Here is a 25,525-nt window from a genome sequence, read left to right on the forward strand (position 1 = left end):
TTTTTCCCTTTGTTGAATTAGTTTGGTTTGAATAAGGACATCTTTTTTTTTTTTTTTGGGGTATGAATTGGGAATTGGCGGAACGCGTAGCCATCCTTTATATTTATTAATGCTCAAGAATTATTAGTTGGTCATTTGTAGCATATCCTCTCACGTGTGATCCCATGCTCCCTGGGAATGGTAGGACACGAAGTCAGATTGTCACTTCCAGATATTCGACCTTCGTGCTTAACTACTTTGGACGTTGGCCCTCGCATATGTAGATGCCACCGCGTGAAAGGTGATCGGCCTTCCAATAACAATATCGCTGATAAAATAATCTAAGGTCATGTCAATTTTTCTTTATCAACCAGAGGGGATCAGAGGCATTTCGCGGTGACAATAGTGTGATCTTGGTTTGGTTGAATGTTGGTTGGAGTCTATACCAGAAAAATGGGAATCGTGGCAAAGAGATGTGATCGTTATAGTCGCTGAATTGGAAGATTCTGAAAGAAATGAAGTTCAGAATATGACTTGTTTATTTCTTTATATTTTGATTTTTGGTACCTGTGTTTGCTCATACAGATACAAACGCGCGTTGCTGGGCAATTGCAGATGGGCGGGCGCAGAGTAAGAACACGTGCCATTATCTACGTCCGGGTGGGATATATCCTATGCATCAAATCAAAAGGTATTAAACAAAAAAAAAAAACATTGTAGAAAACAGTAACCAAGTGGGTGCTTAGGTTGAGACCGTTGGCCTAATAGGTTTCCAAGGGACTGCGATATGGAATCAGCATTATGCTTGAGGGGTGGAAGGTGGCAACACCTGTGGATGTGTGAAAGTGGACCGCAGTTTGTTTATTTAATTTCTTCAAGTCCTAGATATTTGCCGCTCCATCTTCTAGTATCGAGCAAGCAAACAAACATTCTCCAGATGCAGCCTTTTCGGCTTTCAAACACCTAAAGCGGATTTTTTATTAGTCAATTTCCAAATACCACATCGTGGTTCGAACCATCTTGTTAGTATCATGCAGATATTGGTCGGTCCAATGCCATTTTAATTAGGTTTTTTCCCAGTCCAGCCTTACAGGATGAGGTTCCGGAAAGCGAGGCGCATTTCTGTTCGTTTTTTTTCTTTTTCTTTTTAACCGAAAACATTTTCGTTCGTTAGACCGTCTTCTCCTGCTCCCCCGACTCGTCAAACTCCTCTCTCGGGGTATCCCATCAAGCTAACCAAAGTTTAAGGATTTGAACCCTGCCGACCTTCTTGACGCGTGGGAGTGATAGCGATACATTCTTTTTTCTTTTTCTTATCAAGTAGGGGATTAACTGATGTGCCATTTTCTCTTAAAGCCAAAACTCATATTTCATTTCTTAGAGCTGTTATGATCCTAATTTCTATAAGAACACCACCGTTTTAACATGTCGATAGTTCAATCAGGCCAGCGACATGGTCACAAAATTTTCTTGAAGCGTGGCAACAGGGTGTTTGGATTTTTAGGCCCAGGAAAACTTGGACTTATTATTCGGAAATTAAAATCAATTGTGCAAAATTTCGGGTCTCGAGTCTTTTCCTCTTCAAAGAGCACACGCAAACACAAAAATATTTTTTTCCCAATAAATGAGATCACATGTGACATATAAGATCATAATCTCATGGAACATAAGAAATTTCAATCATAAACTAAAGGCAGACTAAAATAATTAACGGTTTGTAAAATTCTACACCCTGCGTGATATCAAAAAAGTCATGATAACAGAGTGCTGCGGCATGAGCATGTTTACGGAAGGCAGATATCTGTGCAGATTGATGGACTGCAAAATTCGCTCATAAAATTAGCAATTCCATTATTGGTCCTTCTCAGGGTTAATGCCTTCAACTAAATCGCAATTCCATTTACGTTTGGCTGGCTCTAGAAAACAATGTTAGATTGGTGAAAGAAAAAATCTTCACCCACAATCAATTCAAAGAATTAGGAGCTGACGCTTATTTCTGGGTGTTCCGCACGTCCGTCCGGTCTATCATACGCCCAATGCACACTTGTTTCACGCCATACCGGTGATTAAATATTCCGTCGTCTCTCGGGTCTAACGAGTCTTTAATATTTTATTATATAATACGTGCGTGTACTTTAAAAAAGCGCTCGAGCGTCGGCATTCCCAAATTGGTCGATTTGGGCTACGTTTCAATTTCATATGGGCCAAGCAAGCCCAATCTATGGATCGAATTGCGATCAGAATCGTTGGGCTGATCGGGACACCATGACCTGGCCCAGAAAAAGAATAAAAAATGCATTGACACAAGGGAGGGCTCATGCCTAGTGGATCAAGGGGTACATCAGATCATGATCATGGATGAAGGCACGAAAATTGCAAAAAGGGAAACTGGCATAATGATGGATTGGGCCGTGAAGAGGCCATTCGGTGAGACTCATCATTATTCATTGCGAAATAATGGTAAGCACTGTGACTTCTTCTTTTCTGTTGGTAAAAAAAAGTTTAGATGATTTGAGTCTCGGGAGCTCACTAAGGTCAGGACATGCCTCCAAACTCAGAAAAGCGCTTACAGAATTACTTATAGATCACCCGCCAATAAGGTCCTCATATCTGCAACGAGATTCAAACTCACGGCCTTGTGGGTTATAAGCGACTTCTTACCAACTGAATCAATTTATTGGTGGTGTAAGTATTGTGGCTTCAGTTGCCCCGATGATCCCCTCCCTGCACAATTGACGGGCCATCACTATTTAAGCATATGGCCACGTCAGCGCGCACATGGACGCTTGGATACCCAAGGCGGCCTATTGTGCCACACGAGCGACCAGGCGACCAGCAAATATGCATCCGACCCCTCTGCCCACAAAGCACCCTACCGAGTCACCATACACGACAAAGAGGCCAGCCCCAGTTAATTATCCTTGCTTACACCTTAATAATTAATGCATCGGGAAAAAAAGGCCCATGATGAGGGTTTGTTCCCCGGCACATGGAGACACGAGTGGCTGCTCTGTTTCGTACAATTCAAAGCGAAGCTGTATATTGGGTGTGCCTCACAGTGATGGACGGCGAATGATAGGGAGAGCTTCATATTGACCCCCACCTTGGTTCTTGCCACGTGGAAGTTACCCATTAGCACCACTCTTCTGGCACATGAACTGGTCAATCAATAATTAAGGATACAAGGCATGTGGCGATTCTTGGACCATTAGATTGAACATCAGGATGAGAGTATTATGAGTTTTGTTTTGTGTTTAAGGCGGGCCATGGCAGCGAGGACGAAAGAGTTAACGAAGCAACTGGCGATCGATGGGTTATGCCTATCATCACGTTTATTTGTGCATGGGGTCTACCCCTATGAAAACGACATCTTAATATATAGGAAGGATCAGAGGACTTAGTTTACTTGTGTGAGGGAGGATTAGGTTGGTGGGTAAACCTAATGCAACGAAAACCGAGGAAAACAAACAGAGAAAACGGGACATCGATGGAGGCCATGTACGTACTGAGAAGAAGAGGAGTGAGACTTCCATTCCAATATGTATATGCATGTGCACGGGGCGTCCTGGACTTGAATTTATACTAACCTAACAATAATACTAGAAAGAATGAATATATCAACACCATATAATTGAACTCGTGACTCGAACCAAACAAAAGCGTGATGTATCTTAACAAATAGGTGGAGGGTCAAGACCAGCGGAAAAGACAGCCTACATTCGTACGTCCCTTGGTTTAATTTCTCACACTAAATTATATGGGGGGAATGGACGATATGTATTCATTACAGGTGGGCATAATTACGACGTATCGGGGCCATTTACTTGGTCTCCGGTTGTAATGAAGACGCAGGCTCTCATGGCGGTAGGAATTGCCAAGCTCAATTGTTCAAAAAATTAATCGGGATTTACATACCCTCCCACATCATTCGCCCTCACCAATCTACTTATTTATTTTGAAGCTAATTCATATAGAATCATTTTATTCAAATAATATAATACTACCTCTCGTCCTTAATATAAGAGTTAGTTAACTAATTTGAGTATATTAAAAAAATTAGTTATGTTAGTTATTTGCAATAAATAAATATTATCTTTTCTAAAATATCCTTGCTAATCAAGTATATTGGCTAAAAGCTGCACTATTATTATAAAGACTATTTTTAAATATAAGAGACAAAGTGGATTGAAGTCTTATATTTATGACCAAAATAAAAATCAAACGAGCTCTTATATTAAAGACAGAGAGTAATATAAAAGTATTTTTTTAATAACATGATAAAGAAAACTTTTAGAAAAAAGAAATTGTTACCCGCCGCCACACTGTATATCTAGAGCAGTTATCATCTGAGCTCTCACGTTAATCTGACCAGTTCCTTCATAAAATTTATTTATATACTCACACCCCGTACGGACAGGCAGGATGTGAAAATTGTCATTTAAAATAACAATTTTATTCGTTCCTGTGGAGCCAAATAAAAAAGACGATATAACTGCTTTTCCCCGAAACGAGCAAAGCACAGATTGCGGTGGTTTATTCTAATTTGCTCAACCCCAGTTACCATACCAGTGACAAAGATGTCATCTTTGTCTGCAAAAGATTGTCCCGGTGTCAGCTCCTGGGCGTAGGAACGAAAACAAAAATGTGGTTCTTGAGAATATCAGAAGAAAATATTCCTCAGGCCAATATATATGATCTAAAATGTCCGACTGTTGCTTACACAGGTACTGACAAGCAACCATTTTGTGGTATACTTAATTTGTATAGAGTCCTATAGCTAGGTTTCCCATCAAGAAACATGGGCTAATAACTACCATGCGTGAACGTAGGACTGAAGCTTAAATATATTGAAAGGCAAGTGTTGATGATGGATGAGCTGGAGGGGGGATATGAAAGGGGACCCCAATTCACAGTGTAAATGCATTGAATTTAGAAGGGGGGGTAGAATAATCCAGGGTGGTCTTACAAAGATGGAGGGTGCCTGTGATGAAAGGTGGTGGTTCAGAGGGGGTTGGGTTGATCGTGGTGAACAAGATCAATCATGTGGACGCATGTGCTTTGAGTTGGAGAACATGCGCAAACCCTACAAGCGACACGCTCGCCTACACTTGTCTCGTTTATTAGTATTCATTTATCCCATTCCCTTGGAGATGAATGTGGTCCCCGCCTTCTAATCCTCTTAAATCATTATTCTGAAATTCTCCTCATACTTATTCCTTAATGCCTACCAGGCCGTCCCACGGATACTCCGTGTATAAATGCTCTCATTGCGTGTGCAATATCCGGCACAGATAAAAACCAGAAATCGCAATATTCTAAGAGCGTCCAATCGGTGTTTGTTTGAGTTGGAATATGGGAGTTTCTTCACAGCCTTCGCTTGCTCCCTTTTCTTTCAAAGACTTGGTGAAGAAGGGGGCTCAAGTTGAAACCCAGAACTCGTCTTGTGGGCATCTGCGGAGAAAAGTGAAGGAATCTCAGAAGGCAGTGAGCAAAAAAAGCGTTAACAGCAGAAGGCGAGGAAGGATTCTAATGAAGAGGAGGGCTCGCTTAATGGAAGGTTGTAGAAGAGGAGACAACAAGATGGAGAGGAGGATGACGAAGTTGAAGAGGCTCATACCCGACGGCGAGCGCATGGGGTTGGATGGACTCTTCAGAAAGACGGCCGATTACATTTTGGCTTTGCAAATGAGAGTGAGGGTCATGCAGATTATGGTTAAGGTATTGACGGCTTCTGATAAGTGATTTCACTGCATTATGATCTTGTAAAGACTAGTTAATTAGGTTTTATTCCTGCGCTTCAACTGTAGCTATGCAGAAATTACATTGCTTTTCTGAATGCCCTCGACTTTGCTGTATGGGGTACGCCGTGGTCTCTAGATAAGAAAAAGCTTGATGTTCATTTAATTTCATGACAAGAACCGCTCTCGTGGATGAGAATTTTCTTCTGAATTTCCCCCGTTTTATTCTGTACCTTCTCGTGTATGTATGTCAATCACTCGACTGACCGGGGGTCTGCTTTATTTTGTTGTGATCACAATGTATTTGGTCTTTTAATTTATTTTTTTTAATGTTTTGCAATGCATACGAGGAGAGCGTCTAAAGTCACTTCCCGAGACCTAAAAATCTGATGCGACGAACGCTGAACAATACCCCCAGTGATGGACGTGGGCGAAAAATCTCAGTTTTAGATTTGGATGCTTCCTTGTGCTTTATATATATATATGCTCAGCGGAATAATAAGGCGGTTATTTCAAAAAAAAAAAAAAAAAAGTCCGATGTCGTTCTTTTTTTTTTAACCAGAACGTCCGATGTAGTTCTTACTTCTTAGTTATTGAGACAACAATATTAATAATTGCTTTCGGATCCCCCAGACTGTAAGTCCAAATCGGAGGGTGGGAGAAAAGAACGACTTGCGATTCATATTGAAAGGAAACATTTTCTCTAGGGCTCCATCATTTGGAAATCAGATTTGTGTTTGCAGTGATGGTCTTTATCCTGATATTAGTCTCACGTAAAATTAAGAACCCCGCTTTGTTGGGTGTGATGTACACTTGATACCAAATATTAAGCTGGAATTTACCGGGTTTATTTTTCGTGACAAAAGGGGCTAAGCCCAAAAACAAAACAATATGTGTTGTACGCGTGGCTAGAAAGCCAGCTTCGTCTTCCCTCAAAAGAACTTCCGATAAAAGCATCCAAACATGGACGCGGATTGTCTTTCAGGATCAGGATGCGCGTCCTATTTCAGCCCTCGAATCCGAGTTGGGCTGAGAACAATAAGAACTTTTGGGCGCACATGTCGGCAATGGGCCCAATCGCCACATATCACCTCTACCCCAAAACCATAGTATTAAAATAATTTTACAGTAACCAACCCCGTCCAAGTGGTAAGCGACTTGGTAAAACTTCAGTGAACTGGATGGCAAGTCTGGCAATCAAAAAAATAATAATAATAATTTTGCAGTATATAAAGTAAATATATAAAAAAAATTCATCTCAATTTGTAAAAAAATATGTTTTTAAAAATCCTTTTAGCTAGTACCAAACGCCCCAAAGAAATAAGGGGAGCTGAAAAGGACGATTCTGTGTGCTCTGAGCTTAGCATAATTAACCACGAGTCTTGTGGGGAAAAGGAAATAGTCATGTGGGTATCAGATGGCTGAGGAAGAGTAGACTGCGGTTATCATTTAAATTTGCAAAAGCAGGGGGCATTTTTGTCAAGAAATGGTAGGTCCAAGGCCCCGCGCAAAAGTCCAAGACAGAAGGCTTCAACGGTGCCGTTATATCACAGGACCGTTTATGAAATTCAAAGCAGTTCCGCTTTTGGAGTGTAGACGTGCTGGCGAGGTGAAGGGAGATAATTAATATTACCTTCACTCCTACTTATAAAAACTAATTGACTAATTTAAAGAGATTAAAAAAATAAGTTAAATTAGTTATTTATAATAGATAAGTATTGTATTTCTTAAAATATCCTTACTAATTAAGTATATTGGTTAGAACTACTATTATTAGAAGGATTATCTTAAAAAAAATATATAAATATGAGAAAAAAGTAAATTGTTTCTTATATTTAGGACCAAAATAAAAATCAAATAAAATTTTATATTAAGGATCCGACCTACTAACATGTAGGTTTTAAAAATACGGAAAAATCCAGTAAGCATGCGTGCGTGGTTCTGTGATTATTTTCTCCAACTGTTTGTTTTTAAAAAAAAAAAAGTGGCCGTGATTTATTTATTAAACACGGTGAATTTATCTGGGGATCACATGATCGTTCTTTCTCACTAAAATCCATAGATTTGGAACACCTCATAGGTCACTTTTGCGTCTCGTCTCAAGTGGGACAGTACTATAATGATAACTTCAACGCCGAATAGTAAGTCAACCCAATCAAATGGCTTCCTAGGATACACCTCTCTCGCCATCCCTCAACCCTTTTTTGTAAAATAAAGATATTCCTCAATAATTAAACTCGGATCGCAAAATGAAATGACCTGCCAGTTCATTGATGATGATGGGACTGGGCAATGTGGACATGATCAAAATAACTTGCAACGTTGGGGTTTTTTTTTTTTTTAATAAAGGGGATATAAATTAAAAGGGCACGGGAGTTAATAAGAGGATGAGAGTGGGGGAATGGGCCGAGAGCATCTTGATTCCGAATTTTTGGCGAGGATATGTGGTGTCGGCAGGCACCTACTCAAATTCACATGTCATCACGTCCGTCATGCTTCGGCAAGTTTTGCCCTCCTCCTCCTCCTCCTTATTTTATTTATTGTCACCGAGATCCTCACAGAGCTAGCTGTTTTTATCTGCAAGCATTCTTTTGTTTTTAATATAAGAGCTTTCGTTTTCTTTTATTTTGTTTTTGAGTTGAATGGGCGGTAAAGGACAATATATGGAGGATGGTGGTGGGGCTGTGCTTTGCTTAATGGATTCCAAATACGACGAGGAAAAGGATATTGACAGGGCCATTGCATTATACACATATAGTACGCAATGTAAAAGTGAGCGTCGTTGTCTCTTTGCGATTGACTCATTCCATCCCCAAACAAATACTTGGCCAGAAGGCCCAGTGCTCCTTGTTTTTTACTTGCTCCCTCTGAAGATATGAAAGCGGAAAGCCCCGATGAGATGATGCGTGAGGAGGAAGGCAGCTCGGTGATCACGAGAGGCAACTGGACATTACTATGCATTGCCTTAAATCATGCCACTCTTCCAGAAGGTCTTCTCCCTGTACTGATTACAGATCATGGAAAGAAAGTGAGAGAGAGAGAGAGAGAGGGAATGACATCGCAAAGATATGTTGCCTCATTATTATGATTATTTTAAAAAGAGCCCGTCATGGAAAGCATAAGTTTGCCTCTGCTAATGGGTCATTACCCAAAAAGCAACAACGGTTAGGTAGAGTAAGATAATCCGTGTCTCGTCAACTACTATCCATGAATCATGAGTTTCCCCTCTGATCACCCGCCAATAATGGAGCCCTAACTAGCCTCGATTGCATATTTAAATTTTTAAATAATCGAATTATTCATCTCCACATTTAAATAAAGCGGAGATAGAGAGAGGGTGACTCAAGAAGCCTGCCTTAAATTGTCGACCATATATATATGGTTAGTTGTCTGCTAGCGATTGGGTTGATGAAGCAGGTATCTCGCTTCAATAAGATTTGAAAGGACGGATAATTAAAGAAGTGGCACTACCCGTGGCCACTAACACTTTTGCATTGAAAATATTGCTGAATAAGGAGAAACCGAGGAATCTTGCGCATTCTCACATGCATTCTGGAGCTGAAAAGAATGAACTTTTCTTTGGGGGGAAAACGAGGTCGTCTATATAAAAAACGGGACAATATTATTCTGAATGTGTCGAGCAACTAGTGAGCATTTAGCAGGAGGGAAGGACAAATATGAAGGAGGGTGCAGAATATGGTAAAAATGTTGACCCAGTAGGGAGAGGGGCGTATGCCAGTCATAAATTCGGGACACGTGGCGTGGACCGGGGAACCTGGTCAATTCGGTGCGGTGGGGCCCCTGCTAATCTGGGCTTGTAGGGCAAGACGGTGACGTTTCGCAACACGCCAACCCTGTTTGGATCTTGTGTCTTTGGATTTGTGCAAAGCCGCCTCCCTGGCCCCCCGCCCCCCGGGTTCTCTCGAGCTCCAAAAACGTATCCCAGAAGCAACCCCAGTCAACACTATCACCGTTCGTTAACTGTTCCTCTTTTTATAAGAGAAAATGTTTTGCTGCTGCGCGACGATGGGCGTTACAAACAAGCGGGGAATCAAGAGCTGGGGCTAAAAATTATGGAAACAAATCCCACAGAATAAGGAGGATTAAACCTAATCATCAATTAATTAATTGCTAGTGTACGTGATGTGCTGAAATGAGAGGGAACGCGGCATCAATCATGTGGGCTGCGGCAAAACCCGTTCTCATTTTGGTTGCCGAGATTCTTAAAACGCGCAAGATCTTTGTTTCTTCTAGCTGCCTCTGTCGTTGTGGTTGGCCACGTCTTGTCCACAGTAATTCAATACCATTACCCTGCTCTTATATAACTAGTGTGCACACGACACTTACTTGACTACTAATTCACATCTATTAAATAAATTACAAGTTAGATTAATTATTTATTGTCAGAATCGGCACTAGTATTATGTAAAATTCTGTGTTATTTTTTAACAAAATATTTTTTAAAATAACATTAAATGTAAGAAAAAAGGGAATAAAAATTTGTGAAATTAATTAAAATAATATGAGGAAAAATATTAAAGGAGTGACGGTATAAACTATAAAGTACACCCCCAACTGGAGTCAATTTCAATTATTTCTGCAATCCTTCTCGAGTTTATTTTAGGAAGAATCCTAAAAAAATAATTGTTGAGTTTTAAAATTTCAAATCAGTCTTTATTACTACATTCATAGAGAAAATTATTACACTCCAAAGGTAAATAACAACATATTTTTGTAATTATTTTTAATTTAGAATTTTACATTTATTTTTTTGGGATCTTCCCTTTCCTTTATCATTCTCATTATTATCTTGTTAAATAGGCGAGTTAACTATATTTATTATTTTTTATTCGCAATTTTCATCTCTTATGTTGACATTATGTGTGTGTGTGTGTGTGTTTTCTTGTTCTGAGACAAGCCTCTAGCTCAGTAACTCATCCGTTGCCTCCGCCCTCCAGCACAAGGTGGTTATAGGTGCTTATTACATTGATGAGTATCTTAACCTCATTAGATCTTAGCTATTGAGATTTAATAGATCAAATTTTAAATTAATTATTTTTAAATAGAAAAATAATAGTTAAGAGATTATATTTATTTTATATTCTATATCTCTTAAAACGATTATCTTAAACAAATAGAAAAAATTAAATCTAAAAATAGTCCAGACATTATGAGTTTAAAATGTTTATTAAAATGATGAGCACAGTAGCTGATTCTGTCACTTAGACATAGCACGGCCTCTCATCACGCATGGAGACAGTCGATCGACAAATTTAATGGGCCCCATCTTCCCCCAAAAACCCGTTTCTTTTTCCTCTCCTGTGGGCGTGTTATACATGCATATATAACTTCTTTGAACTCCCCCCACCCCCCGCGGGCGTTACTTATTTAATTCGAATTTTCATTTTGTTTATAACATGATCAAGATTTAAAATAATATGCCACCAGATGCAGAACAAAACTGTAAAGGACTTATATTTTACTTTCTTATTAACTAGTAGGCGTGTTTTCACCTTTTTTGACTTTTGAGGACAAGTACATTAAACAAGGATGTATGAAATATTTCTTTTGTTATTATCCATATTACCTCCACGCTGAATTTTCCCGTCCCTTTGCTGTATTGATGCAATCCGCAGCTCCGTAAGTCCAAGTTAATGTGTAGTTTGCCTTTCTGACAACTCGTCTCATTCCCTCTCATTGTGTGAGGTGACGAGGAGTTTATGCTGATTTTTAATGACGCGGTAGTGAAAATATAGAGTGAGGCAGCACAAGAACTATATTGGGCACATGTCGTCAGGTTCCACGTCCAGAACAAGCCTGCGCCCACCACACCCCGCCCCGGCCCCCCCTCCCTGTACCCAATGCCCTATTATTATTTCATCCAGAAACAACCTAGCGATCCGGCTCCAAATATACTGAAAAAAGGGAATAATATGATATAATTGAAGCGTGGCAAGAGGCCGTGTACTTGTGCACGAAAATTATGTCAGCATGCGCCTCGTGGCTCTTTTCAAACCACACGTGCATCAACTTCTCTGTTCTCGCTCACAACGTTATTTGCCCCGGCACCTCCCACGTACCTACCCTTTTTGTCTCCCTCCATCCTTTCTTTCCCGCTCCATTTTCTTTTTTATATTTTATACGGGTGTAAAACATAAAGGCGATCTGCGATGTGGTTCTCTTTCCGTCCGGCTTGTGTGTGAAAAAGCAACTTGTGGTGGGGCTTTTGGTGTACCGGGGGAAAAAAACGAAGAAGATAAAAGCGGACCCTCGTTGAGGGAAGAGAGCGATACTTACGGCCGTGGTTCCGAATCTTTTATTTACTGCTTCGGATATGGTCGGTTTTTCCAACCAGAAAAGCCTATCTCTATTCTTTGTAGCATTGAACTCGGACTTCGCTTCCACTATCCTCCTACTTCTGCATATGGGACCTCATAATCTTTTCACTTTCTCGTGAAACCTCCCTGGGTGTAATTCCCAGTTTCGCCCAAAAAGAATCCCTCCCTTCATCATGCTCTCTGTTCTCTTTAATTAGAATAGATCATCACTCACTCCGAAGTGGCGGGGCCCTTTTTCATTTATTTGTTTCTTTTTGTGAAAAAAAAAAATCACTGATGAACTTTTTGTGGGTGAACCTCCCTTAGAAGAAGGGCCCAATTTAATTACTTTATCATGTTCAAAGTTGAAACGAATTTGCCCGATAGGTCGGCGTATCTCGTACGCCTCTTTGTTTTTGTTTTTTTAATTTTAATTTTATTCGCACTTATTCTAATCCGTGAGGTTAATTTGAGCGAATACTCGAAGATTATATGTACGCGTGCGGAAAAAGTTACGCAGGAAGAGAAATGACAGAAAACGCAAAACTCAAAAAGGAAAAGGAAAATTAAAGAAGAAAATGTGCTAAACTGCTTTGCTTGTTCACATGCACACGGGTGAAGACGATTACAAAGAGAATCATGAGATTGTATAATACTCCCTCCGTTCCTTATTATAAGAGACAAATAACTAAATTACGTTGATAAAAAAAACAGTTAAAATTAGTTGAGGACAATTAATATGTAAAAAGTATAATATTTTTTCCAACAATGCCCCCATTAATAAGGAGAGAGAGTATGAGAGAGAACAATTAAATTATTAAAAGAAAGAGAAGTGGGAGGGAGGGAGAGTATGAGTTGGAGACAAAATAAATAGGGGTAAAATAGGAAATTAATACAAAAAAATAGAGACAACTTTTAAGTGTCTCTTATATATAGGAACATGCCATAAACATCAAATATCTCTTATAATAAGGAACGGAGGGAGTAGTACTTAATATATGCTTATATAATTATATAACGCCGTTTGAAGCCGAAACGGAGAGCGTTTGGGGAAAACCCGTTCACATCATAATCCCCCGAACCAGTTACGTGGTCAGACTCTCGTATGAAAGCGTCGACCAGATAGGGAGATATGGGAACATGGCACGGCGCTCATGCATTGAATGCCACCGGCTCAGGGTTGTCCGTACCCTTCCATGACCTCCGATTGCCGGTCAAATCCCGTGCTTGCTTCCCAAGCCTCCTTTCCATTGGCCTATACTACCTCCATTGCAAGCCCCAAAAAACCACGTTCACACTCCCCGCGCACACAGTCCCTATCTCTCTCACTCTCACCCCCGCCCCCTTTCTCTCTCTCTCTCTATAAACAAGATCAACCCTACCCTGCTCTTCATCTTTTAACGCTTTGACAGTGGGAAATGAAGGAGTCGGGTCGGTAATTTATCCGGTTGGGTGAGGTATCTATACGAGTAGACGGAGAATGAAGAAGGAGACGGGCGTGACAACGGAAGATGTGACTGGATCCTCTTCATTGTCGGGTGACAATGGTTATCCTCTATCGAATGCTTTTGAGTTTTCTGAAGGGGAAAAGAGCTCTCTTGGGTTTATGGAGTTGCTGGGTTTCCAAGACTGCAGTCCTCTGCTTCATTTGCCGGCGCAGCAGCAAGCATCAACTCTTGATCCCTCTGCTCTGAAAGATCTATCTGATACAGTCAAAGAGTGTTCCGAGGTCTCCAATCAACAACCTGCGACCCCCAACTCTTCATCGATCTCGTCGGCGTCCAGTGGCGCCATGACTGTCAATGACGAACACAATAGAACTTCAGACCAAGCCGAAGAACGCTCCAAGACCAAGAAACTGTGGGTTCTCTACCATCTCACTCTTTCCCTTGCTCTTTTTGTTTTAGTGTCGGCACCCATTTTACTATACGAACAACATGCGGGTTGTTTGTGTTTTTATGCAATTATTGTCATTTGCTCCTGATTGCTTTCTTCTTTTTTAATTTGAGGTCCCGTTCAGATAATTTGCTTTAACGTTAATCTCATTAGACATTAGGGGGAAATGGTTCATTGGAAGAATATAATTTTGGTTCTTTTAGTTGAAGTACTTGTATCGGTTTCTTGTCTCCCATTGATGGTCGTGGAGAGAGCTTTTTTCTCAATCTGATTAGGAATGAGATGGATGCTTTTGCTGATAGCGTACGATTTCTGTGAACGACCATTCTAGTTCTTAATATCAAAGGTTTTTGTGGGATGTGGTTTTTGATTGGGTCAGATTGAAAGCCAAGAAGACAAATCAGAAGAGACAGAGAGAGCCGAGATTCGCGTTCATGACGAAAAGCGAGGTGGATCATTTGGAAGATGGGTACAGATGGAGAAAGTACGGTCAAAAAGCTGTGAAAAACAGCCCCTTTCCAAGGTAACTCTTATCCTACTCTTAATCTTCCTTCTCTGTAGCCATGCTTCCTTCCTGGTTGGACTATAGGAGTATATAAGATTTGTTTTACCCAAAAAGAATACTAAATTTGATCTTTGCTAATATAATATGGCAGGAGCTATTATCGTTGCACCAGCGCTTCATGTAATGTGAAGAAACGAGTGGAGCGATCTTTCAGCGATCCAAGCATTGTAGTAACAACTTATGAAGGTCAGCACACCCATCCAAGCCCAGTTATGCCTCGCTCAAACCTCGCCGGAATGGATGCTTCACTACCGGCGGGTGTCTCCGCTGGTTGTGCCGCCTCCTTCGGTTTCCCGATGCAAGGAAACCTGTTATCCCAGTATCATCATCCTCAGCAACGACAAGTTCTTCACAATAATAATACAATATCATCCACGGGCTTTCCTAACAATAGCAATACTGATTCAACTTCAAAGAAAGCTGCATTTGCTTTTGCTCAAGACATAAGATTTTGTAATTCTGGAGCCACTGCAGCTTTTCTAAGAGACCACGGGCTTCTTCAAGATATTGTTCCTTCACACATGTTGAAAGAAGAATAGAAGATTGTACTGCTTATATATGTAATTTCTTTTTGCTGACTCTGGTAGGCAGGAGACTTGTAGATGAGAATTCCATCGCTAGTGATCCATCATATACTTTGTAAAATACCCTTTAATTGCTTTTTGCACATATTATAGCCCAACGAGGGGACTGCCTAGCTTCAATGGAGTCAGCCCTTCTGGGTCTGCTTCGTTATATATCTTCCATTACTTCTACTTTGAACACCACTTTCCTTGGCGTGTTATGCTGTGACCCGCTCTCCTCCTCCGATCATTTGAGCATATATGTCCCGTATTATTCTATATATGATCCTTTTTTGTTTGGAAAAAGCTTTCATTTCACATAGGCACAGCAGGACAATTGGCATTTGGTATTGGAAGCTTTCTGGTTTTACCTTTTCTGAATTCTCGGAGAACTGAAACTGAAACTCAAAGGATCTTGCAGTGAAAACTGAATCCCCGAGAGCAAGGGCACCGCCGCACGGGGCTACATATGAGGAGAGGAAGAGCAGTTCAACCACTTCCAGTCCGCTTTAAGTTTCTTGATTTAATGCCTTCTTATATTTCAGCCTGCGTGATACAGATACGGATTTGAATTGAGCTGAGACTGGCAAGTAGGAGGCAAATTATATGTGAGATGTAGTGAGAGAAAGAGAAAGAACAGGGGGGGAAAAAACAGAAAGGATACCCACGGGTTAGCTTTCAATAAGTGTATGGCGGGATAAAATCTTGATGTCGACCCTTTTTCGCCTATTTTGTTGAAGACGTATTAAAAGCTCGAAATCTCATTTTCTCTTGAGTTACGGTTATGGGGTATGAAAGAAAAAGATAAGACGATGGATGGCTGAGAACACAGAATGGTGGTCGTTAAGAGAAAAGGGTGGTCGTTAAGAGAATATAGGCTTGTTTGATATTATATTTGATACTTAATATAAGAACTAGTTAACTAATTAAAATAAATTAAAAAAGTTTATTGAAATAATTATTTCTAATAATTATGTGTTGTTTTTTTTAATATCCGTACTAATTATGTATCAGTTAAAACTATTATTTGATTGAACATTTAACATATATAACTATTATAATAACTATTTTAAAAAGAAAAAAAATAAATATAAAAAACAGGATGGATTGAATTCTTATATATAAAACTAAATTAAAAGTCAAACTAGTTTTTATATTAAAAATATCAGAAGTCGTAGACCACCACAGCTCTAAAAGTTTTAAAGACGTTACGCTAGCCGTCATAAACGCCTTTGATTGTGCAGCAATCCATTGCACTCAGCTAAAACTGTGGGGCATAAAACAAGGAATAGTATCTTCCACTTGAACTGATCAGTAACCTTTCGTTCTCTCAGCCTCTACGATAGCAATCCTACTCGCTCCATCAACAAAGCCGCGCACCATATGCGCTCTCAAGATTCTAGCTTCCCCGCATACTCCACTAGAGCCCGACAGCGACTTGGATTCTCTTCACTGGCGTTACCATCCTCTTTTCTTGTATGTTTTTTTTCCCCTTCACAGCTATTACGATTAGATCAAAACTCCAATAGTCCGGATTTAATATTTTATAACGTCTTATAAAAATAATATTATTATAAAAAATAGATAAATAAATTTAAACTGTTAAAATATAATCTGAACAGTTTACAGCTACAGACTATTATTAAAGAGCAAATTTTTTAAAATTTTTTTTATTACAGCTGTAAACTGTTCAAACCAGATTTTAACTGTTTAAATTTATTTATTTATTTTTTTAATAACATTATTTTTATAAAATGTTACCTGAACTATAAAAATTTTAGTTCAATGGTTATGACGAGAAAAAAAAAGTAGTGGAGGGGGAAAAAGGTAGGAAAGGTAGGGGAGAAAACATAAATCTGCTCGGCAGTACCCTGAAATCGTAGTTCACATATTGCTCGTCCTTTTGTGGGCTCGCCTTCTTTATCACGCGCTTTCATTCATGTTGAATGCGTCATTTGCGTGTTTGTATAAGCTAAAATGAGATAGCAGTTCCAAAAGGGAGAGTAACATGTGTCCTGTTCGTGGGGTCTTGCTCACCAGTCTCGATCACTTTTTTACACATACATTTTCTTTTCTGGATTCATTTTTAGTTTTAATTTGTGGTGGTATTCATCCTTTTCAATTGTTTTGGGGACCGAACTTTTTTTTTTTTATACGAGCCTTTTTTATTTTTCTTCCGACAGGCATTTAAGGTGAAAAATAGGGACAATCTATTGAAGCATGCATGTGCACTTGAAACGTGTTTAGTTTGGATAATTGATGTTGAACTGGGTCACCTGACCCCGACAACCGGCTACTGTGGCTGCTATCGTCGGCCTGGAATTGAGTGTGGATGCCTGGAGGGCCTCAATTAACTGGGGCGTCAAATGGACCGACCCACCTTTTCCATGGGGTGGGCCTTGTGAAAATTTAACACCTGAGGACTACTTTCAACGTAAAAACGTATCCATAAAGCCCAGATAGAAGCGAACAGTCATAATAGAATATTTGATTAGATTTTAAAATTCTAATTAATATTTACTTTTTACGGGAGTATGATTTTTATGTTCATTCAAATGAGATTTAAATTAGATATACGAAGTTTAGGAGAAACATATGAAAATTTAAGATTAATTAATTATTTATCCATTTAGGCCTCCAATTGACATACTATTTAATTATGATATATTTTATTTAATTTAATATATTTAAATTTTAATTAAGATATTATTCAAATTCACAATTAATTATTAGTTTTTTCATTTGAGTCTCCAATTTAAATTATATTTAATAATGATGTTCCTCATTTAATTTAATATACCCAAATTTTAATCAAAGTATTGTTTAAATATCATTAATTAAATATATTCAGAAATCATAATATCATATACGATTTATTTTTAAAAGAATCAAGCATCACAAGTTTTTAAGAATATATTACCTCTAGTCCTAATTATAAGAGCCAGTTGACTAATTTGAAAAGATTAAGAAAGTAAGTTGAGTTAATTATTTGTCCTAAATAGGTGTTATCTTTCCTAAAATATCCTTACTAATCAAGTGTATTGAATAGAACTCTTATTATTAGAATGGTTACTTTAAAAAAAAAAAGTATAAATATGAGAGACAAAGTGGATTGGGGTCTTATATTTAGGACCAAAATAAAAGTCAAACAGGGTATTATATTAAGAACCGGAGGTAGTAGTTGATAGTTGACGATTGATGATGTCATGATATAAGAAGAGAACATATTTAGCGATAGAAGGGGGCTGTCATGATATTCATCCGATTCTTAATATAATACCTATTTAATTAATTTGATTAGATTAGGGAAGTTAGGTAAGTTGGTTAATTATAATAAATATAACATATTTTTTCTAAAACACCGCAATTATCTTTCTTAATATCTCATTTCCTTCTTTTACTTGATTATGGTTAAGAGAGTATCTAGAAAGGTAATTTAGTAAAAAACTGATAAATATGAGAAATAAGTATTATATTTAGGACCAAAACTAACTCAATAAGCAGGTTTTATATTAATTACCGAAGGAGTAACAAAAAGCAAAAAGCAGTGTCATCCAAGCTGATAATTTTTTGGGAAAATGGTAAATAAAGACTCTCATAAATTACGATTTGAGACCCTCAATTTGAAAAATGACAAATAAGGATTTGGTCCCATATTACAAATATAAAATATTGGTGGAATGTCTAAAATACACCTCAGCTAAGTGATAAGTTGACTATAAAAAATGACAAGTTCACTTTAACGAACGACAACTTTAGTAGACTAAATTACAACTTGGCTGAGAGTATGCCAGATAACAAGTTGACCATGGGAAATGATAAGTTCACTTTAACGAATGACAATTTTAGTAGATCAAATCACAACTTAACTAAGGGGCATTACAGACATTTCACTCAAATTTCATATTTGCAATATGGGATCAGGTCTTTATTTGCTATTTTTCAAATTGAGGATCCTAAATCGTGATTTTCATATATTAGGGGGTTTTATTTGCTATTTTTCCTTCTTTTTTTTGCATATTTATATATTTAAAGATCTCGAACCCTGAATCCATGAGCCTTTGCATCAAAATATACAAATGCTATCTGGTTATGCATAGTGGAGTTTCAGCAATCAGCCAATACAGTCTATCTAAGATTCGTCTTCGTCCACGAAATAGCATATAATTCAATTTTAAAAAAATACACGTTATCCACTTTTTTTAATAAAATCAAGAAAATGACATCTAGCCTTTAAAAAATTAATTTAATAATAACTAGCACTGAAGAATATTTTATTAAAGGATGAGTTAAAGACATTAATTCAAATAACTGTAAATATGAGAATAGTATATGCAAATAAAATATTTAATGCTTACAGGCTATCATTAAGTGCTAGAGGTTGTATTAATGTTTATAACTAAATTTTTTAGTATTTTTATTTGGAAAAAATTAAGCTCTTGATACACAATTATGCCGCTGGTCAAAAAAAGATACACAATTATGCCTAAAAAGGTAGTATTTTATTACAGAAGTATAAGACAGCAAAGAATGCACTGTCCCGGACGGACTTGACCGGAAAGCGAGTGGGGCCTTCCGCTCTTTTGAGATTTTTTCCTTTTTTTATAGTTTTTTTTGCTGGCGTAATGAAAATTACAAAATGATGCAGTCTGATAAAAGGGCAAAATCAAGGGGTCAGCCTGGATAACCCACGGACAGGGGCACAGGGCAACCCTAGCTGGAAAATGCACACCTGGATCATGTGGCCTATCTTCATCGGCGCCTTGCCGTGCTGGAAGATCGTCGCCTCCGATCTCCATAACCGTAAGTCATCACCCCCCCCCCCCAAAAAAAAAAAAGAATTACCTGGCTGTTTTGCTGTGGCACTCTATACTGCGCCTGTTTCAGATTCTTCCTTGCTACTTTTTTTTTTTTTGCTTTCTACTTCTATTCTAGCTTTCCCTCAGTTTTTCTTGGGTTTCAGCTGATGAAAGTTGAAACTAGTAGCATCTTGATTTTAAAATGTTTTATCGTTCTATTTGTTGCAATTTTTAATTTTTATTTTCTGGGAGGGGGAGGAGGTTGGAAGTATGTTACCTGCATATTTAAATTCCACTTTCATTTTTTTTGAAGATATTATTTAGTAACCATCACGTTCATTCTGTGATTGTTATAGCTTATGCTAATGGCTTTCTGGTCTTGGACCGTGTTGTATGGATGTGTTGGGATTTATCTATCCTAAGTGCAGCAATATTGTAGTTTTCTGGTGTCTTGTTCCACTAAATAATTACTATTCATAATTTTCTATCTTCTTTTATGGATTTTAGTTCTGTTACTTCTTGCAGCGGTGCAATGACAGAATGGTTATGAAGAAGGAGCTCCAACTTCAAGTCTACCTAGAATCGTGCTTACACTCTCCCTTTCCTATATTTGGAATGGATTCCACTGCCTACCCTGCTCCTTCCTCTGCCATCAAACCTTACCCAAGCTTCCTTTGATTTCTTCGTCTCTCTGCCTCACTCTTTACTCATATTTGTCTTGATTTAATACACAAGCCTTTGGATGGCCTCAACACCTCCGCAGTGTTCAATTACTGCAGCAAAACCATACCAAAACCACCCTTATCCTCAGAACAACCGCCACTTCAGAAACCAACGCCATGACCACCACCAGAACAATCGATATTGGGCCTCTAACAAAGTCTTTGCTACAAAACCTTCTCCTATACCTCGCAATGCATCAAAATCGGGCACCATCCCTGGCCCCGTCCCCCAAAACCCCAGCCTTTCATCTTTCTGTTCTCTTCCTTCCCCAAAATCTGAACTTGCTGCAGACTTCTCTGGTCGACGTTCTACCCGGTTTGTCTCCAAAATGCACCTTGGACGACCTAAATCTGGTTTAAGCAGCCCCCACTCCTCCATAGCTGAGGATGTCCTGCAGCATGTCATGCAATGCAATAATGATGTAGGGGCTCTTGAAGACATATTGGTTAAATTTGAACATAAGCTACGTAGATGTGATGATTATGCATATTTAATCCGTGAACTTGGGAATAGAGGTGAATGCTGGAAAGCAAATAGGTGTTTTGAATTTGCTGTAAGAAGGGAGAAGAGAAAGTATGAGCAGGGCAGATTAACTAGCACGATGATTAGTACCCTTGGTAGGTTAGGGAAGGTTGATCTTGCAAAGAAGGTCTTTGAAATGGCGAAGGATAAAGGGTATGGAAACACGGTTTATGCTTTTTCTGCGATAATTAGTGCATATGGGCGTAATGGTCACTATGATGAAGCAAGAAGGATCTTTGAGTCAATGAAACAATCTGGTCTAAAACCCAAATCTGGTTACATATAATGCAGTGATTGATGCTTGTGGGAAAGGGGGCGTGGAATTTAAGAGAGTAGTGGAGATCTTTGATGAAATGCTGATAAATGGTGTTCAACCTGATCGAATTACTTATAATTCACTTCTTGCGGTTTGCAGTAGAAGTGGGTTGTGGGAGGCAGCTCAAAATTTATTCAGTGAGATGGTTGAGAGAGGGATCGACCAGGATATTTTCACTTACAATACATTTTTGGATGCACTGTGCAAAGGTGGACAGATGGATTTGGCCATTCAGGTCATGGCTGAGATGCCTGCAAAGAAAATTTTGCCCAATGTGGTGACTTATAGTACTATGGTTGATGGTTATGCCAAGGCTGGTAGATTAGAAGAGGCACTGAATTTTTTCAATGAAATGAAATTTATGTCAATTGGTCTTGATAGGGTCTCATATAACACACTGCTTTCAATTTATGCAAAGCTTGGCAGGTTTGAGGAGGCCATGGGCATATGCAAAGACATGGAGAGTTGTGGGATAAAGAAGGATGTTGTAACATACAATTCACTTTTGGGTGGTTATGGCAAGCAGGGGAAGTATGATGAAGTTCAGAGAGTATTTAAAGAGATGAAAGCAGAAAATGTATATCCAAATGTGTTAACTTATTCAACATTGATTGATGTGTACTCAAAAGGTGGAATGTATAAGGAGGCAATGGAGGTTTTTAGGGAGTTCAGGAAGGCAGGATTGAAGGCTGATGTTGTCCTTTATAGTGCATTAATTGACGCTCTTTGCAAGAATGGATTAGTTAAATCTGCGGTGATGTTGCTTGATGAGATGACAAAGGAAGGAATTAAGCCCAATGTTGTCACTTACAATTCCATAATTGATGCCTTTGGTCGGTCTGCAGCTGTGGAATGTGCTTGTGATGGCTTTGCTCAATCTAGTGATCATCAACTAGAAACTTCATATTTGAGGCTTATTGAGGGCCCTGTCCAAGACGAGGTGGAAGTTAAGGAGGACAACAAAATCATCAAGATGTTTGGGCAGCTTGCTGCTGAAACATCAGGCCTTGCAATCAACGATGAAGGGAGCAAACAAGACATTTCCTACATATTAGGGGTCTTCCAGAAAATGCATGAGCTGGAAATTAAACCAAATGTCGTCACATTCTCTGCCATTTTGAATGCTTGCAGGTATGTAACGAACCCATCTTTCTGCTTAATTCTGTTTCATGCCAGTTATGTAGGTACTTATCACTAGGGCTTATAACAGTCACGGACCATTAAACAAAAGGCCCTCTCAGACCTTCGGAATTTCTTATCTTGTAAGGGTGCGTGTGTGCATATAAGCAGTAGCCTTTGTTACTAGTCATCTGTCCTCAACCTAATTGTATAGTGGACTTTTCATGCTCTGTGCTAAAGAAAGTGTTCCTTCACTCATTTGGATCCCATTACCTCTATGAATTTTTGTCATCTGCATGATGACTCCATTATTTTTGGAATTTTCTGGTCAGTACATCAATATCTTCTGTATTTTTTGTCTACTAAAGTATTAATTAATTTAAAGCCAAAATTACACACACACGCACACAACTTCCAAATGAGACATCTGGACGTGCCAGCACTTAGAATCAAAGTATAAATTGAATCTGCAATGGAAAGCTCAAAACATTCCTCACTCTCTAGATTAATGAGGACCTATAATAGTTGTTGGAGCATATGAGCACATTTTGTTGTATTTAATCTTAATTTCAGTTTTATGTCGCTGTTATGGCTGTGGTTTTTCTTCCCCAACTTGTTCCAAGTGTAAGCCTATGATGCTTTTGGGTTGGAGACCTGATATGTAAAGCATGACATGCTTACTTTGGCCTGTTCAAATTTAGGCTTTTAGGACAACTAGAGTTTGGGAATAACTCCTATCCTCCAATCTATTTCCTGCTCAAGGTCTGTTTATTTCGTATTCTTTGCACTGCCTTCCTCCTAATGTTATTCTGGTAATATGCACTTGTATATTCATTTCGCAAAGTGTATAATTTGGTCCTTGGATACAGCCGTTGCAATTCATTTGAAGATGCTTCAATGTTATTGGAGGAGCTCCGCCTATTTGATAACCAGGTTTATGGTGTGGCCCATGGACTACTTATGGGTTACAGGGAAAACATTTGGGTTCAGGCTCAATTACTGTTTGATGAAGTCAAGCATATGGATTCTTCAACAGCTTCTGCCTTTTATAATGCCCTTACTGACATGCTTTGGCACTTTGGTCAGGTAAAATTGATTGATGACAAATGTTTTTTTCCCCCATCTGGGAATGAGGAATTTGATAAAACTTGGTTGTGCCAATGTCTTCTCAGAGGTATAATCAAGGTATCCAAAAAACTGGACGGCCATTGAATTAGTGTCTCAATCAGTTCAATGAATGGTTTTGTTTTTAATACCTTGTTTCTGTGAAACCAAAGGAAAAGAAAAAATATTTAAGCAGACCAGCAGAACTGGTCAACTCCCTAGTTTTACCAGTTTTGACTAGTTTCAGGCTGGGCAGATTAGTTTTCTCCCCTTGGTTTACCCTCTAGTTTTGACCAGCCTGGCATCAGTTTGCTTGTTTTAGAGTCAAATTGGTCCGTCTAGTTCAGTTTTTAAACATTGGGTATGGTTATTATTAGTAAGTTCCTTTTTCTTTCTTTCTTTCTTTCTTCTTTTTCCCCTTTGCTGCTCATTTATGCATGATTGACTTTCCATTTGATGTTTTTTTATTGAATTGGTATCAGAAACGAGGGGCCCAGCTCGTTGTGCTTGAAGGGAAACGTCGAAATGTTTGGGAGAGTGTCTGGTCTGATTCTTGCTTGGATCTGCATCTGATGTCTTGTGGTGCTGCTTGTGCAATGGTGCATGCATGGTTGCTCAATATCCGTTCAGTTGTTTATGAAGGCCGTGAACTGCCTAAGCTATTAAGGTATGCATCTTTGGTCACTTGTAGGGTTAGCCTTGCGTTCTTTGGTGGAATTAACGAGGGTATACGTCTTTATGATATATGGCAGCATTCTGACCGGATGGGGCAAGCACAGCAAAGTAGTTGGCGATGGCACTTTGAGAAGAGCTATCGAGGCACTTCTCAATGGCATGGGCGCGCCCTTTCAGGTCGCCGAGTGTAATTTAGGTAGGTTTATATCAGCAGGATCTGTGGTCGCTGCCTGGCTGAAAGAACCAGGCACATTAAACTTGCTTGTACTTCATGATGACAAGAGTAATCCTGAAGACGCAAAATCAGGAAGAATTTATGATTTGAAAATGCTCAGCTTGTAGATAAGTGTATGTGTTCGTCCCTCCCTTTTTTCGCCATTGAAGTGTAAATGTGTATGTTTTGCTAGGGGACCACATTTTACTAGACCATATGGCCATTCGTGAGGTTTAAATTACCAGACAAAACACAAGATCCAAGCACTTGGGATCGCTGAATCCCAATCATGATAAATGCAATGAGTCAATTTTTTTTTTTTTTTTGAGTTACAAGAGGGCGGCATCGAACCCGCAACACACACATCCTACACACGCATACATACCACTTGATCAAGCACCCAGTGGTGCAATCAGTCAATTATTACCAACATATCTCTGAAGGTATAGAAAGTCAGATTGTGATTTGTGAGACTAGCTGGGTTTATTTTGACTTAATTTGAGCTTTAATAGCAGAGAATCTCAACTGCCAGTAGCTCTTGAGGAATGCCCATCGATGATTGGATATTCCCATCCCTTATTGCAGAAAAGTCGGCATGGCAGTTAATTTTCAAACACAAGTAATCAATATATTCTTATGTAAATTATTACAAAGTATTACTTCCACTACAAACGAGGTTGATAAATAGTATATGTATAATTTATAGAAAAATGCAGGTTTTATAATAAATGAAGTGTGTTTTATTTGTTAGACTTTACGTGCTAATGGACAATTATTTGGTTTTTAAATGTTTTATGAGCTCCATTAATAATTAATTGCTGTGTTATGCTGCTATTTAAGATTATAAAATAGTCTGATTCTCAATTTCTTTATATAATGATGATGATGAACCATTTGATATTTAAAATAGGAATAAATAAAAATAATTTTAACTTGTTTTTAAATGGAATATAGATCCCTAAATTAAGGAGCCTTGGCTCTTCGCTATACTACGC

At 38.7% G+C, this 25,525-nt stretch overlaps 3 protein-coding genes across 3 annotated transcripts; all 3 read left to right on the top strand.

Annotated features, from left to right (window-relative positions):
• Nucleotides 1–5,331: 5,331 nt before the first annotated feature.
• Nucleotides 5,332–5,721, top strand: LOC114742218 (transcription factor UPBEAT1-like). The gene has a single exon (XM_028930497.1). It carries the CDS (start codon nucleotides 5,332–5,334, stop codon nucleotides 5,719–5,721), a length of 390 nt encoding a protein of 129 aa, XP_028786330.1.
• A 7,601-nt stretch (nucleotides 5,722–13,322) lies between these two features.
• Nucleotides 13,323–15,262, top strand: LOC114742216 (WRKY transcription factor 23-like). Its single transcript, XM_028930495.1, has 3 exons — nucleotides 13,323–13,894; nucleotides 14,310–14,453; nucleotides 14,587–15,262. The coding sequence occupies exons 1-3, from the start codon at nucleotides 13,515–13,517 to the stop codon at nucleotides 15,032–15,034; spliced, it is 972 nt and encodes a 323-aa protein (XP_028786328.1). The 5' UTR covers nucleotides 13,323–13,514; the 3' UTR covers nucleotides 15,035–15,262.
• Nucleotides 15,263–19,769: 4,507 nt separating this feature from the next.
• On the top strand, nucleotides 19,770–24,851 carry LOC114742213 (pentatricopeptide repeat-containing protein At2g31400, chloroplastic-like). Its single transcript, XM_028930491.1, is given in 6 exon segments — nucleotides 19,770–19,861; nucleotides 20,383–21,367; nucleotides 21,369–22,549; nucleotides 23,407–23,623; nucleotides 24,124–24,308; nucleotides 24,394–24,851. Coding segments are annotated over 5 exon segments (2,616 nt in total). The 5' UTR covers nucleotides 19,770–19,861; nucleotides 20,383–20,599; the 3' UTR covers nucleotides 24,659–24,851.
• Nucleotides 24,852–25,525: the final 674 nt, after the last annotated feature.

Source organism: Neltuma alba, unplaced genomic scaffold (genome assembly GCF_004799145.2).
Source record: "Neltuma alba isolate B1F8T4 unplaced genomic scaffold, ASM479914v2 tig00003684_pilon, whole genome shotgun sequence".
Classification (NCBI taxonomy): Eukaryota; Viridiplantae; Streptophyta; class Magnoliopsida; order Fabales; family Fabaceae; genus Neltuma; species Neltuma alba.

Coding starts and splice junctions, on each gene's coding strand:
- LOC114742216 (XM_028930495.1), top strand. CDS start 13,515: ATGAAGAAGGAGACGGGCGTGACAACGGAAGATGTGACTGGATCCTCT. Junction 13,895..14,309: donor CGCTCCAAGACCAAGAAACT/GTGGGTTCTCTA, acceptor TGATTGGGTCAG/ATTGAAAGCCAAGAAGACAA. Junction 14,454..14,586: donor AAAAACAGCCCCTTTCCAAG/GTAACTCTTATC, acceptor ATAATATGGCAG/GAGCTATTATCGTTGCACCA.
- LOC114742218 (XM_028930497.1), top strand. CDS start 5,332: ATGGGAGTTTCTTCACAGCCTTCGCTTGCTCCCTTTTCTTTCAAAGAC.